Genomic DNA, 15,296 nt, shown 5'->3' on the forward strand with positions numbered 1-15,296 from the left:
TTTCCTTGTTACTGTAATGTGATGCACAGAACGGCAACGTATGTGTAGTTACTGAGATTATATGGCCATGTTACAGGAGAATGGATGGAAATGTAGACTGGGCGGAAGTGTGGCCACTAGCTCAACCCAGACCCTGAAACCTAATAGCTTATGAACTTGCTCGCCAACTCTATGCCCATTTTTGCCCATTAAGAGTGTCCATGAGCATATACTGGCTCTATCTTATGAAAGTGTAGTTTGTGGAAGAGGCATAAACACATTTGGTAAAAGTGTGTGTCACGTAAGGTTGCAATCAGACCTGGGTCAATATACAAGACAATTACTGCGGTGAACAGCCCTATTGTCTCTTTGGAAGTACTCCATGCAACAGCGTGTTTTGATAAATTACAGCCTTTCACAGTTTATCTGCTCTCTCCACCACACATCGCGTGGCTGTTGTGGTTACTCATGTTGAGGTTGGTTGCTCTCACACACTCTGTGTTGATATCCCATTCTCAGCATATTTGTCAAAGCATTGCTAGTTCAAGCTTAAAGGCCCACTGCAGTCGTTTCTATATCAATATCAAATAATTCATGGGTAGTAATTAAGTACCTTACTGTAATAGATTTCCATTAAGGACAAAAATATATTTTTAGCAAAAAACTATTTCTCAAGCAAGAATTTTGCTGGGACTGTCTGGGAGTGGTCTGAGTCAAATCAAATGTTATTTGTCACATGCGCCCGAATACAACAGGTGTAGACCTTACCGTGAAGTTCTTACTTACAAGCCCTTAACCAGCAATGCAGAGTAGGGAGAGGAAAACTGAAGACTAGCTATTATTGGCAGAGAGGTTTGGAACGCTCTTTGTTATTGGTCAATTAACCAATTTGCCGCATAGTAATGTCACCATGGAAAGTCGAAACTCCCACCCATGCAAACCTGCTGATTAGAAGGTCCTGTGTAGATTGGATTTTCAACCAGCAACTATCAGTAAATTACACTGATAAAAAAATCACACCTTTTACAGTGTTAATTTCATCAGGTGTTGTACACTATGATATAAGGAAAAACTCAATTTTGACTGCACTGGACCTTGAATCATGCTGAATAGGAGCCATAGACGCTTGTTGTTTTATGAAAGATGCTGCCTCAGTCAAGTTATGGGAAGTCTGCCTTCTGCTCATCACAATATTGTGTGTGTGTGTGGTGTGTGTGTGTGTGTGTGCTCAGTTACTAACTAGTAGATCTGGGATTCTTTTTGCGTGTTTGAACCTGAATTCATCGTTAACGGCCTTGGACCCAAGTTCGTTAGGGTTTGTTTAGCCAATTATACTTGTGTAAACTTGGAAAGCAGTGGCCTGTACCTTTCAGTAACATCTGTGTGCTAACAGGGTCACAATATGACCTCTAAACTCTGTCAGGAATCTGAGTCTGAGAACCTTCCTGCTTACATAAATGATTTCCGCTTGTTCTTAGATGACATGTAGTTTAATGACACACACACACACTGCCTGACACTGACTCATGTGCGTGATGTTTTGCACATACACACGTTCAGTCTCATAGGTGGTCCAAAGGAAATGGAGTCATGCACAAATCCTTGAAACCAAAAGGTGGGTATCAGTTACTGTTAATCAATTGAATTCATTTTTAGAATGTATTGCTTAAATTAATATTCTATAGGGTGGATACAACATAAGCTTATTGGATTTAAAATGAAAAACATCTGTCATTTTAGGGGGTTTACAGATATGGCAGAACATAATATTTCAAAATTGATAAGGACCTTTCATATTATGCTATTGTAACATTTCATGGTGGGATTGAATAACTTGAAACTTCTCACAGAGAAGAAATTGCATCAACCTGGTCTCAGAGCATTTCGTATTATTCTGTACATAAATCCGAGACACTCCATTTAGGATGATATGTTACGTTTCGTATTGTATGTATTAATTTGTGGATGTCCATCATCCATTTCATGTGATATGTTACGAATTACAAAATGTACAATATGTTATGAATTTGCAAAACGTATGAAATGTTACAAATTCCAATTTGTTGTGGCTAACGTAGGTAGCTGGCTAATGTTAGCTAGCTGGCTAATGTTAGCTAGGCTAGGGGTTAAGCTTATGAGTTAGGTTAAAGGGTTAGGGTTAGGGGAAAGGTTAGCTAACATACTAAGTAGTTACAAAGTTGCTAATTATCTAAAATGCTAAAGTTGTCCGTGATGAGATTCGCACGCGCAACCTTTGGGTTGCTAGACGTTCGCGCTAGACGTTTGCGTAATACGCCGACTAACCGCCCTCCTTTCATTTTTCCTTAAGTAACCTTCTGTCTGACGTAATCATACCAAACGTAACATGTCACACTAATCTGGTGTCCCTGATTTATGTATGCTAGTATATGAGACCAGGCTGATTGCGTAAGTCACTAAATAATGACAATGACAATACTTAGGTGAATCACTGATAATCTGATAAACGTTCAAAAACTGGTACCAGCGTAATAGAAATACATATACAGAGTTTGGCAAACTACCCTGCATGTTGGCACAACTCATTCCATGACTAAGGCATTCTAAAAAGCCTTCTAATTCGCAATTTGACATACTCCTCACCTGAAGGACAACACATGGATAATGTTATTACACACAATACTGCACTATACATTAACTCTCTAAAGCTATTATGTGATGCAAAACAGTCAAGTGAAGTGTATCTCTGAACAGCAAACCTTCTACAGACAAATGGTTTTGTGAGAACTGACTTTTCCTTGGCGTTATCATGGCAGTTTGGCACATAATGACAGGCCCTATACTACATTCCTTTCAATGAATCATAATAACAATTCTGTACATCTCAATCATTGTAGCTTAAATACTCTAAATACTAACTCAGTTTGCACAATGATTGAAAGAAGCTAGTGTTTAAACTGTTTAGCTACAGTGTACAGCCAATGCCCCTTTAGGCCATGGAGAAGCTGCTCTGCTCTTACAGCCTTGCTCTCTGACCTGTGCGAGAAGACAGGAAAAACAAACAAACAAACATTGATGTTTCTGGTCGAGGTAGCTTGACATCAAAGTGGAGCAGACATCTTCTCTCTCTTGTTTGTCCTTCCTCCTGTCTGGCTTACCAAAAGCTTTTCAACATTGTCTAAATGTGCCATTCCTCGTCTTTAGAGGATGTCAAATGAGTCATCCTGGGAGCCAATCTATTTCTGTTGGCACTAACACTTCCGCTAACCGAATAAGTCCCTTAGGAGAGCAGAATCTGTCTGAAAAGGCATCTTGGGCAGTTTGAAGGCAGTGCCGTCAATGTATGTGTGGACATCCCTCTGACTCACAGACACTTCACAATACTATGAGGAGTCTTAGAGAAGCTGTTGAAGTAACCGTTCATGGGATTCCAAATAAACAAGATCTATATGCATTTCTCCTGTACCGTCTCATTACTTAGCAACACATGAAGAGCCTGGTCTTTCACACATGATTGAGTGGTCTTTCCTCCCACACCAGAGTGGTCCCTGGTTAGGTTTGTCACCTCTCTCCTCCCATCCTCTGGACTTCTCTGTTCTGACAAATAAGAACTTTGGGGGTCTTGGACAGAGGAATTGCGGAGCCCAACCTGCTCTCCTGTGTGATGACAGCTTCCATCAGGAAGGTAGAGGACGACCTGAGAGGTGCTGGACACCTCCTTCAGTTCGCGGGACACCAAGGACGGGAACTCTTGTGAAGAGATGATGGAGTGGAGCTGGTGTTCATCAATGCAGTGGCAGTTATGTGCTCCCTGTCTCTGCTGCCTCCGTGCTCCTATCTTACAGAACAGACACTTGATCTGCTCAATGAGCTTGAGGAGCACGGCCTTGCGGAGGAGGATGTAGATCCAGGGGTCCAGGATGGGGTTGAATGAGGCGAAGCGGATCGCCCGTAGATCTGGGTTCTTCTCCAGTCTCAGCTCCACCGGAGTCTTATAAATCTGGTTCAGAAACACTTGCACCTGCAAAGGAGAGGGAATAAAGGGAATTTTGTTTTGCCCTGCTGAATTTAATTGACATTGATGCTTATGTTTTTATACAGCTTTTTGACACCTACATCTGCAAGAGAAATTGAATTTAATCTGATTGAATTCTGCCCAAGGGGAACACCAGGTGTGGCACACAGTAAAAACATACACAACTAACACACCACACACAACTAATGATGCTTATTTGTGTGGTGCGCATGTGTGTGTGCGACCGTGTGTGATATTTGACTTTTCAGTCATTTAGAAGACACTCTTAACCAAAGCGACTTACAATTAGTGCATTCATCTTCAGATAGCTAGGTGAGACAACAACATATCACATATCTTATCAAGTACATTTTCCCTCAACAAAGTATTTATCAGCTAAGTCAGTGCTAGTACACAAAGCAGAATAAAATGAGTGTGCAAAACATTAGGAACACCTGATCTTTCCATGACAGACTGACCAGATGAATCCAGGTGAAAGCTATGATGCTTTATTGATGTCACTTCAATCAGTGTAGAGTTGTATTTGTATTTATTATGGATCCCCATTAGCTGCTGCCTTCTTGGGGCTCAGCAAAATTAAGTCAGTTATACAATTTGTAGATGAAGGGGAGGAGACAGGTTAAAGGATTTTTAAGCCTTGAGACAATTGAGACATGGATTGTGTATGGGTGTCATTCAGAGGGTGAATGGGCAAGACACAATATTTAAATGCCTTTGAACTGGGTATGGTAGTAGGTGCCAGGTGCACCGGTCTGTGTAAAGAACTGCAATGCTGATGGGTTTTTCATGCTCAACAGTTTCCCGTGTGTATCAAGAATGGTCCACCAACCAAAGGACATTCAGCCAACTTGAAGTCAACATGGGCCAGCATCCCTGTGGAATGCTTTCGACACCTTGTAGAATGAATGCCTCGACGAATTGAGGCTGTTCTGAGGACAAAAGGGGCGAGTGCAATTCAATATTAGGAAGGTGTCCTTAATGTTTTGTACACTCAGTGTACACAGAGTGTACGAACATTAGGAACACCTTCCTAATATTGAGTTGCACCCCCTTTGTCATCAGAACAGCCTCAATTCGTCGAGGCATTCATTCTACAAGGTGTCGAAAGCATTCCACAGGGATGCTGGCCCAGTCTATGTCATGGAACGATCAGGTGTTCCTATTGTTTTGTTCACTCAGAACACGTATTACACTACTATGTACATAAACTATGAGAAAACAACGGACTCTAACTTACATTCACAATGTGCGTAAAATATCAACCCGTGCGTACATTTAAATCGTGCGCATAAAGTTTTTAAATGGTCTTTCTGCGAATAGGAAAAATAAATAAAATGGTTCACAAAGTGAGAAGAGAAACTTACAACAAGTGGAATGGAGCATATAAGCACCACCGCTGAGGTGCATATGAGTACAATCACCATCTGGATCTCTGCGCCGGCCAGATGCCCGAAGCTGCGTCTCCTTCTCCGGTCTGTGTTTCGTCCGGGGTCTGTCCACAATGACATCTTCCGAACAAACCGCCGGTGCATTCGAATCAGAGCACCGCATACCAGAACGTTACAGATCACTGTGGCTAGAATTAGAATCGAACTGAACCCCGCGTACATATATGAAAAGGCGGCATCGGTACTCACGTTGCTCCGCCACTCTATGAAGCACCAGGTTTGTGGGTACTGCTTTTTGACTTGTCCCAGACCCATGCTAGGTAGAGCGCAGAAAAGCACGTTGGAGATGTAGATAGCCAGAAGCGTCATGCCCGCCAGTCTCTGATCCACATAGTCGTTGTAGAAATACGCGTGGTTTATCGCCAAGTATCTCTCCACGGACATGGCGCATATAATGCTGAGCCCCGCTAGAGAGAAGAAAAGCATGATGAATCCAAAATATTGGCACAGTGGTTCCCCGCCTGGCCACGAGCCTTTCACATAGGTTGCGATGGTGACGGGACTGGCCAGGAGTGTCCCCAAAAGGTCTGTAACCGCCAGACCGCATACCAGCGTGTAGAACGTGGTCTCCTTCTGTTCCTTCCTGGACTTGCAGAGCACCACGATGGCAATCACATTTCCCACCACCCCGAAAATAAACATGATGGACGGTATAGTCGGGACCATGGTCCTCCCGGTCACAGTGTTGTTACTCATTTTAAACAAATATTTAGTCACATTATAGGCTGTCGTTAATATTTCCCAATAAGAAATACAGTAGATGCATTAGGCATGGTATCTACAAAAATGAAGCGTATCAAACATGATTGAAATCTTCATCCTGAATGTGAGCTGAATCAATATATTCACAACAGAAGTTAGAACGCCTTTAAAACTGTTGTTTCGATGTTCAGTTGATTTTGTCCAAGTATCTGTAACCCGTCGACGTCATTGCCTTATCCCCTGTCCATTGACGTTTACAAATGACTGATCCATGTTTAAGATTCGTGCTCACTCGTCTGCCTGTATAATCTACAGTTCACTGATATGATTGAGTGTGTGTCTGTGCGCTTTTTAGATTCCCCTCTGCATGAGCACTGCCCCGCCCCCTGCTCCAAGCTTCCAGCTGTCAATACCTCTTAGATGTAGTTTGCTGCTTAAACGCACAAAGGTTTAGAGTTCCTCACTTTCAATGATTAGGCTATGCCCACAGAACTTCCTGGATGCTCTCTGCATATCTGAGATTGATATAATTATTAAAATATAATATTTCAGTACAGCTCGTCAGTAACATTATTGCAGCAGAAACAGAAATAACACGCTATGTAAGCAAAAGTCAGTGGAGGGAAGGCCCGTTACAGTAGACAGGTATAATTTATATTATTGTGTGGTTTCAACATATTAGGCCTATCAACGGCTTCCTAAAACAGAATCGGTCAGAGGCTCAGCAGGATGGACTGACCCTGCTTTCTCTGACACTGTTTGAGGTTCATCCTGGAAGCTTATGTTTTCTCTGCATACAGATAGGGTGTTTGCTGAAACATAGTTGTTTGCGTGTAAGTATGTGTATGTGTGTGGGGGGGGAGGGGGGGAGACCAGAATACCTTTCAAACCAGGAAGATTTCTCACCTTGTGTCTGGTGCCTTAGACCACTCGGCCATCCTGACAACTATGAAGCCTTAAAATTCATATTTTTTCACGATTCTGTAACATAAAGTCTGATATGTCTGATGGAAACATGCAGATCTTAAGATACAAAGAACGGAAAAGAAAAAAATGTTAAAAGGTAATGAAAGATATAGTAAAAAACATTTTTTTAAAGGAATTGAGTAACTTTTTGAATTGTAAACTAGGCATATGATGACCTGTATCGAACCATTATTCCCGTTTCATGTGTTTTCTGTTCTCAAATTATGACATCTATAAACTCTTAATCACTGTTCATGCGTTTTCCTTTCACCATTTGGAGAATTTCTCGGTGTTGACCAAAAGCTACTTTTTTAGGCAAAAGCTATGTCAGAAGAGGGATTTGAACCCTCGCCTCCAGTCGGAGACCAGAATACCCTTATAACCAGGAAGGTTTCTCACCTTGAGTCTGGCGCCTTAGACCACTCGGCCATCCTGACAACTATGAAACCTTAATATTAATATGTTTTTCAGGATTCTGTAACATAAAGTCTGATATGTCTGATGGAAACATGCAGAACTGAAGATACAAAGAACAGACAACAAAAAAATGCCAAAAGCAAATGAAAGATAGAGTAAAAACATTTTTTAAGGAAATTGAAGAAGTGAGTGAATTCTAAGCTAGGCATATGATGACCTGTATCGAACGATTATTCACGTTTCATGTGTTTTCTGTTCTCAAATTATGACATCTATCAAACTATTAATCACTGTTCATGTGTTTCCCTTTCAACCTTTGGAGAAATTCTCGGTGTTGACAAAAATATACTTTTTTAGGCAAAAGCTGTGTCAGAAGAGGGATTTGAACCCTCGCCTCCAATCGAGACACCAGAATACCCCTATAGCCAGGAAAGCTTCTCACCTTGAGTCTGGCTCTTTAGACACTCGCACATCATGACAACTCTGAAGCTTTGAAATTCACATCTTTCACGATTCTGTTACATAAAGTCTGATATGTCTGATGGAAACATGCAGATCTTAAGATACAAAGAACGGAAAAGAAAAAAATGTTAAAAGGTAATGAAAGATATAGTAAAAAACATTTTTTTAAAGGAATTGAGTAACTTTTTGAATTCTAAACTAGGCATATGATGACCTGTATCGAACCATTATTCCCGTTTCATGTGTTTTCTGTTCTCAAATTATGACATCTATAAACTCTTAATCACTGTTCATGCGTTTTCCTTTCACCATTTGGAGAATTTCTCGGTGTTGACCAAAAGCTACTTTTTTAGGCAAAAGCTGTGTCAGAAGAGGGATTTGAACCCTCGCCTCCAGTCGGAGACCAGAATACCCTTATAACCAGGAAGGTTTCTCACCTTGAGTCTGGCGCCTTAGACCACTCGGCCATCCTGACAACTATGAAACCTTAATATTAATATGTTTTTCAGGATTCTGTAACATAAAGTCTGATATGTCTGATGGAAACATGCAGAACTGAAGATACAAAGAACAGACAACAAAAAAATGCCAAAAGCAAATGAAAGATAGAGTAAAAACATTTTTTAAGGAAATTGAAGAAGTGAGTGAATTCTAAGCTAGGCATATGATGACCTGTATCGAACGATTATTCACGTTTCATGTGTTTTCTGTTCTCAAATTATGACATCTATCAAACTATTAATCACTGTTCATGTGTTTCCCTTTCAACCTTTGGAGAAATTCTCGGTGTTGACAAAAATATACTTTTTTAGGCAAAAGCTGTGTCAGAAGAGGGATTTGAACCCTCGCCTCCAATCAGACACCAGAATACCCCTATAGCCAGGAAAGCTTCTCACCTTGAGTCTGGCTCTTTAGACACTCGCACATCATGACAACTCTGAAGCTTTGAAATTCACATCTTTCACGATTCTGTTACATAAAGTCTGATATGTCTGATGGAAACATGCAGATCTTAAGATACAAAGAACGGAAAAGAAAAAAATGTTAAAAGGTAATGAAAGATATAGTAAAAAACATTTTTTTAAAGGAATTGAGTAACTTTTTGAATTGTAAACTAGGCATATGATGACCTGTATCGAACCATTATTCCCGTTTCATGTGTTTTCTGTTCTCAAATTATGACATCTATAAACTCTTAATCACTGTTCATGCGTTTTCCTTTCACCATTTGGAGAATTTCTCGGTGTTGACCAAAAGCTACTTTTTTAGGCAAAAGCTATGTCAGAAGAGGGATTTGAACCCTCGCCTCCAGTCGGAGACCAGAATACCCTTATAACCAGGAAGGTTTCTCACCTTGAGTCTGGCGCCTTAGACCACTCGGCCATCCTGACAACTATGAAACCTTAATATTAATATGTTTTTCAGGATTCTGTAACATAAAGTCTGATATGTCTGATGGAAACATGCAGAACTGAAGATACAAAGAACAGACAACAAAAAAATGCCAAAAGCAAATGAAAGATAGAGTAAAAACATTTTTTAAGGAAATTGAAGAAGTGAGTGAATTCTAAGCTAGGCATATGATGACCTGTATCGAACGATTATTCACGTTTCATGTGTTTTCTGTTCTCAAATTATGACATCTATCAAACTATTAATCACTGTTCATGTGTTTCCCTTTCAACCTTTGGAGAAATTCTCGGTGTTGACAAAAATATACTTTTTTAGGCAAGAGCTTTTTCAGAAGAGGGATTTGAACCCTCGCCTCCAGTCGTAGACCAGAATACCCTTACAACCAGGAAAGCTTCTCACCTTGAGTCTGGCTCTTTAGACACTCGCACATCATGACAACTCTGAAGCTTTGAAATTCATATTTTTTCACGATTCTGTAACATAAAGTCTGATATGTCTGATGGAAAATTGCAGATCTTAAGATACAAAGAACGGAAAAGAAAAAAATGTTAAAAGGTAATGAAAGATATAGTAAAAAACATTTTTTTAAAGGAATTGAGTAACTTTTTGAATTGTAAACTAGGCATATGATGACCTGTATCGAACCATTATTCCCGTTTCATGTGTTTTCTGTTCTCAAATTATGACATCTATAAACTCTTAATCACTGTTCATGCGTTTTCCTTTCACCATTTGGAGAATTTCTCGGTGTTGACCAAAAGCTACTTTTTTAGGCAAAAGCTATGTCAGAAGAGGGATTTGAACCCTCGCCTCCAGTCGGAGACCAGAATACCCTTATAACCAGGAAGGTTTACTCACCTTGAGTCTGGCGCCTTAGACCACTCGGCCATCCTGACAACTATGAAACCTTAATATCAATATGTTTTTCAGGATTCTGTAACATAAAGTCTGATATGTCTGATGGAAACATGCAGAACTGAAGATACAAAGAACAGACAACAAAAAAATGCCAAAAGCAAATGAAAGATAGAGTAAAAACATTTTTTAAGGAAATTGAAGAAGTGAGTGAATTCTAAGCTAGGCATATGATGACCTGTATCGAACGATTATTCACGTTTCATGTGTTTTCTGTTCTCAAATTATGACATCTATCAAACTATTAATCACTGTTCATGTGTTTCCCTTTCAACCTTTGGAGAAATTCTCGGTGTTGACAAAAATATACTTTTTTAGGCAAGAGCTGTGTCAGAAGAGGGATTTGAACCCTCGCCTCCAATCAGACACCAGAATACCCCTATAGCCAAGAAAGCTTCTCACCTTGAGTCTGGCTCTTTAGACACTCGCACATCATGACAACTCTGAAGCTTTGAAATTCACATCTTTCACGATTCTGTTACATAAAGTCTGATATGTCTGATGGAAACATGCAGATCTTAAGATACAAAGAACGGAAAAGAAAAAAATGTTAAAAGGTAATGAAAGATATAGTAAAAAACATTTTTTTAAAGGAATTGAGTAACTTTTTGAATTGTAAACTAGGCATATGATGACCTGTATCGAACCATTATTCCCGTTTCATGTGTTTTCTGTTCTCAAATTATGACATCTATAAACTCTTAATCACTGTTCATGCGTTTTCCTTTCACCATTTGGAGAATTTCTCGGTGTTGACCAAAAGCTACTTTTTTAGGCAAAAGCTATGTCAGAAGAGGGATTTGAACCCTCGCCTCCAGTCGGAGACCAGAATACCCTTATAACCAGGAAGGTTTCTCACCTTGAGTCTGGCGCCTTAGACCACTCGGCCATCCTGACAACTATGAAACCTTAATATTAATATGTTTTTCAGGATTCTGTAACATAAAGTCTGATATGTCTGATGGAAACATGCAGAACTGAAGATACAAAGAACAGACAACAAAAAAATGCCAAAAGCAAATGAAAGATAGAGTAAAAACATTTTTTAAGGAAATTGAAGAAGTGAGTGAATTCTAAGCTAGGCATATGATGACCTGTATCGAACGATTATTCACGTTTCATGTGTTTTCTGTTCTCAAATTATGACATCTATCAAACTATTAATCACTGTTCATGTGTTTCCCTTTCAACCTTTGGAGAAATTCTCGGTGTTGACAAAAATATACTTTTTTAGGCAAGAGCTGTGTCAGAAGAGGGATTTGAACCCTCGCCTCCAATCAGACACCAGAATACCCCTATAGCCAAGAAAGCTTCTCACCTTGAGTCTGGCTCCTTAGACCACTCGGCCATCCTGACAACTATGAAGCCGTAAAATTCATATTTTTTCACGATTCTGTTACATAAAGTCTGATATGTCTGATGGAAACATGCAGATCTTAAGATACAAAGAACGGAAAAGAAAAAAATGTTAAAAGGTAATGAAAGATATAGTAAAAAACATTTTTTTAAAGGAATTGAGTAACTTTTTGAATTGTAAACTAGGCATATGATGACCTGTATCGAACCATTATTCCCGTTTCATGTGTTTTCTGTTCTCAAATTATGACATCTATAAACTCTTAATCACTGTTCATGCGTTTTCCTTTCACCATTTGGAGAATTTCTCGGTGTTGACCAAAAGCTACTTTTTTAGGCAAAAGCTGTGTCAGAAGAGGGATTTGAACCCTCGCCTCCAGTCGGAGACCAGAATACCCTTATAACCAGGAAGGTTTCTCACCTTGAGTCTGGCGCCTTAGACCACTCGGCCATCCTGACAACTATGAAGCCTTAATATTAATATGTTTTTCAGGATTCTGTAACATAAAGTCTGATATGTCTGATGGAAACATGCAGAACTGAAGATACAAAGAACAGACAACAAAAAAATGCCAAAAGCAAATGAAAGATAGAGTAAAAAACATTTTTTAAGGAAATTGAAGAAGTGAGTGAATTCTAAGCTAGGCATATGATGACCTGTATCGAACGATTATTCACGTTTCATGTGTTTTCTGTTCTCAAATTATGACATCTATCAAACTATTAATCACTGTTCATGTGTTTCCCTTTCAACCTTTGGAGAAATTCTCGGTGTTGACAAAATATACTTTTTTAGGCAAAAGCTGTGTCAGAAGAGGGATTTGAACCCTCGCCGCCAATCAGACACCAGAATACCCCTATAGCCAGGAAAGCTTCTCACCTTGAGTCTGGCTCTTTAGACACTCGCACATCATGACAACTCTGAAGCTTTGAAATTCACATCTTTCACGATTCTGTTACATAAAGTCTGATATGTCTGATGGAAACATGCAGATCTTAAGATACAAAGAACGGAAAAGAAAAAAATGTTAAAAGGTAATGAAAGATATAGTAAAAAACATTTTTTTAAAGGAATTGAGTAACTTTTTGAATTGTAAACTAGGCATATGATGACCTGTATCGAACCATTATTCCCGTTTCATGTGTTTTCTGTTCTCAAATTATGACATCTATAAACTCTTAATCACTGTTCATGCGTTTTCCTTTCACCATTTGGAGAATTTCTCGGTGTTGACCAAAAGCTACTTTTTTAGGCAAAAGCTATGTCAGAAGAGGGATTTGAACCCTCGCCTCCAGTCGGAGACCAGAATACCCTTATAACCAGGAAGGTTTCTCACCTTGAGTCTGGCGCCTTAGACCACTCGGCCATCCTGACAACTATGAAACCTTAATATTAATATGTTTTTCAGGATTCTGTAACATAAAGTCTGATATGTCTGATGGAAACATGCAGAACTGAAGATACAAAGAACAGACAACAAAAAAATGCCAAAAGCAAATGAAAGATAGAGTAAAAACATTTTTTAAGGAAATTGAAGAAGTGAGTGAATTCTAAGCTAGGCATATGATGACCTGTATCGAACGATTATTCACGTTTCATGTGTTTTCTGTTCTCAAATTATGACATCTATCAAACTATTAATCACTGTTCATGTGTTTCCCTTTCAACCTTTGGAGAAATTCTCGGTGTTGACAAAAATATACTTTTTTAGGCAAAAGCTGTGTCAGAAGAAGGATTTGAACCCTCGCCTCCAATCGGACACCAGAATACCCCTATAGCCAGGAAAGCTTCTCACCTTGAGTCTGGCTCTTTAGACACTCGCACATCATGACAACTCTGAAGCTTTGAAATTCACATCTTTCACGATTCTGTTACATAAAGTCTGATATGTCTGATGGAAACATGCAGATCTTAAGATACAAAGAACGGAAAAGAAAAAAATGTTAAAAGGTAATGAAAGATATAGTAAAAAACATTTTTTTAAAGGAATTGAGTAACTTTTTGAATTCTAAACTAGGCATATGATGACCTGTATCGAACCATTATTCCCGTTTCATGTGTTTTCTGTTCTCAAATTATGACATCTATAAACTCTTAATCACTGTTCATGCGTTTTCCTTTCACCATTTGGAGAATTTCTCGGTGTTGACCAAAAGCTACTTTTTTAGGCAAAAGCTGTGTCAGAAGAGGGATTTGAACCCTCGCCTCCAGTCGGAGACCAGAATACCCTTATAACCAGGAAGGTTTCTCACCTTGAGTCTGGCGCCTTAGACCACTCGGCCATCCTGACAACTATGAAGCCTTAAAATTCATATTTTTTCACGATTCTGTAACATAAAGTCTGATATGTCTGATGGAAAATTGCAGAACTTAAGATACAAAGAACAGACAACAAAAAAATGCTAAAAGCAAGTGAAAGATAGAGTAAAAAACATTTTTTAAGGAAATTGAAAAAGTTAGTAAATTCTAAGCTAGGCATATGATGACCTGTATCGAATGATTATTCACGTTTCATGTGTTTTCTGTTCTCAAATTGTGACATCTATCAAACTATTAATCACTGTTCATGTGTTTTCCTTTCAACCTTTGGAGAATTTCTCGGTGTTGACAAAAATATACTTTTTTAGGCAAAAGCTGTGTCAGAAGAAGGATTTGAACCCTCGCCTCCAATCCGACACCAGAATACCCCTATAGCCAGGAAAGCTTCTCACCTTGAGTCTGGCTCTTTAGACACTCGCACATCATGACAACTCTGAAGCTTTGAAATTCACATCTTTCACGATTCTGTTACATAAAGTCTGATATGTCTGATGGAAACATGCAGATCTTAAGATACAAAGAACGGAAAAGAAAAAAATGTTAAAAGGTAATGAAAGATATAGTAAAAAACATTTTTTTAAAGGAATTGAGTAACTTTTTGAATTGTAAACTAGGCATATGATGACCTGTATCGAACCATTATTCCCGTTTCATGTGTTTTCTGTTCTCAAATTATGACATCTATAAACTCTTAATCACTGTTCATGCGTTTTCCTTTCACCATTTGGAGAATTTCTCGGTGTTGACCAAAAGCTACTTTTTTAGGCAAAAGCTATGTCAGAAGAGGGATTTGAACCCTCGCCTCCAGTCGGAGACCAGAATACCCTTATAACCAGGAAGGTTTCTCACCTTGAGTCTGGCGCCTTAGACCACTCGGCCATCCTGACAACTATGAAACCTTAATATTAATATGTTTTTCAGGATTCTGTAACATAAAGTCTGATATGTCTGATGGAAACATGCAGAACTGAAGATACAAAGAACAGACAACAAAAAAATGCCAAAAGCAAATGAAAGATAGAGTAAAAACATTTTTTAAGGAAATTGAAGAAGTGAGTGAATTCTAAGCTAGGCATATGATGACCTGTATCGAACGATTATTCACGTTTCATGTGTTTTCTGTTCTCAAATTATGACATCTATCAAACTATTAATCACTGTTCATGTGTTTCCCTTTCAACCTTTGGAGAATTCTCGGTGTTGACAAAATATACTTTTTTAGGCAAAAGCTGTGTCAGAAGAGGGATTTGAACCCTCGCCTCCAATCAGGACACCAGAATACCCCTATAGCCAGGAAAGCTTC

General features: G+C 39.1%; 1 protein-coding gene and 10 non-coding genes across 11 annotated transcripts; all 11 read right to left on the minus strand.

Annotated features, from left to right (window-relative positions):
• Positions 1–2,174: 2,174 nt before the first annotated feature.
• Positions 2,175–6,438, minus strand: LOC120063393 (prostaglandin E2 receptor EP4 subtype-like). The gene is made up of 2 exons (XM_039013753.1): positions 5,359–6,438; positions 2,175–3,979 (listed from the first exon to the last, which is right to left on the minus strand). The coding sequence occupies exons 1-2, from the start codon at positions 6,136–6,138 to the stop codon at positions 3,404–3,406; spliced, it is 1,356 nt and encodes a 451-aa protein (XP_038869681.1). The 5' UTR covers positions 6,139–6,438; the 3' UTR covers positions 2,175–3,403.
• A 997-nt stretch (positions 6,439–7,435) lies between these two features.
• Positions 7,436–7,547, minus strand: trnal-caa. Its single transcript has 2 exons — positions 7,510–7,547; positions 7,436–7,481 (listed from the first exon to the last, which is right to left on the minus strand). It is a non-coding gene; the product is annotated as a tRNA-Leu (tRNA).
• Positions 7,548–8,352: 805 nt separating this feature from the next.
• On the minus strand, positions 8,353–8,464 carry trnal-caa. The gene is made up of 2 exons: positions 8,427–8,464; positions 8,353–8,398 (listed from the first exon to the last, which is right to left on the minus strand). It is a non-coding gene; the product is annotated as a tRNA-Leu (tRNA).
• An 804-nt stretch (positions 8,465–9,268) lies between these two features.
• trnal-caa lies at positions 9,269–9,380 on the minus strand. Its single transcript has 2 exons — positions 9,343–9,380; positions 9,269–9,314 (listed from the first exon to the last, which is right to left on the minus strand). It is a non-coding gene; the product is annotated as a tRNA-Leu (tRNA).
• Positions 9,381–10,185: 805 nt separating this feature from the next.
• On the minus strand, positions 10,186–10,298 carry trnal-caa. Its single transcript has 2 exons — positions 10,261–10,298; positions 10,186–10,231 (listed from the first exon to the last, which is right to left on the minus strand). It is a non-coding gene; the product is annotated as a tRNA-Leu (tRNA).
• Positions 10,299–11,102: 804 nt separating this feature from the next.
• On the minus strand, positions 11,103–11,214 carry trnal-caa. The gene is made up of 2 exons: positions 11,177–11,214; positions 11,103–11,148 (listed from the first exon to the last, which is right to left on the minus strand). It is a non-coding gene; the product is annotated as a tRNA-Leu (tRNA).
• A 347-nt stretch (positions 11,215–11,561) lies between these two features.
• trnal-caa lies at positions 11,562–11,673 on the minus strand. The gene is made up of 2 exons: positions 11,636–11,673; positions 11,562–11,607 (listed from the first exon to the last, which is right to left on the minus strand). It is a non-coding gene; the product is annotated as a tRNA-Leu (tRNA).
• Positions 11,674–12,020: 347 nt separating this feature from the next.
• trnal-caa lies at positions 12,021–12,132 on the minus strand. The gene is made up of 2 exons: positions 12,095–12,132; positions 12,021–12,066 (listed from the first exon to the last, which is right to left on the minus strand). It is a non-coding gene; the product is annotated as a tRNA-Leu (tRNA).
• Positions 12,133–12,936: 804 nt separating this feature from the next.
• On the minus strand, positions 12,937–13,048 carry trnal-caa. Its single transcript has 2 exons — positions 13,011–13,048; positions 12,937–12,982 (listed from the first exon to the last, which is right to left on the minus strand). It is a non-coding gene; the product is annotated as a tRNA-Leu (tRNA).
• Positions 13,049–13,852: 804 nt separating this feature from the next.
• On the minus strand, positions 13,853–13,964 carry trnal-caa. Its single transcript has 2 exons — positions 13,927–13,964; positions 13,853–13,898 (listed from the first exon to the last, which is right to left on the minus strand). It is a non-coding gene; the product is annotated as a tRNA-Leu (tRNA).
• Positions 13,965–14,768: 804 nt separating this feature from the next.
• Positions 14,769–14,880, minus strand: trnal-caa. Its single transcript has 2 exons — positions 14,843–14,880; positions 14,769–14,814 (listed from the first exon to the last, which is right to left on the minus strand). It is a non-coding gene; the product is annotated as a tRNA-Leu (tRNA).
• Positions 14,881–15,296: the final 416 nt, after the last annotated feature.

The sequence above is a fragment of the Salvelinus namaycush genome, chromosome 18 (assembly GCF_016432855.1).
Source record: "Salvelinus namaycush isolate Seneca chromosome 18, SaNama_1.0, whole genome shotgun sequence".
Classification (NCBI taxonomy): Eukaryota; Metazoa; Chordata; class Actinopteri; order Salmoniformes; family Salmonidae; genus Salvelinus; species Salvelinus namaycush.

Coding starts and splice junctions, on each gene's coding strand:
- LOC120063393 (XM_039013753.1), bottom strand. CDS start 6,138: ATGAGTAACAACACTGTGACCGGGAGGACCATGGTCCCGACTATACCG. Junction 3,980..5,358: donor TATGCTCCATTCCACTTGTT/GTAAGTTTCTCT, acceptor TCTCCTTTGCAG/GTGCAAGTGTTTCTGAACCA.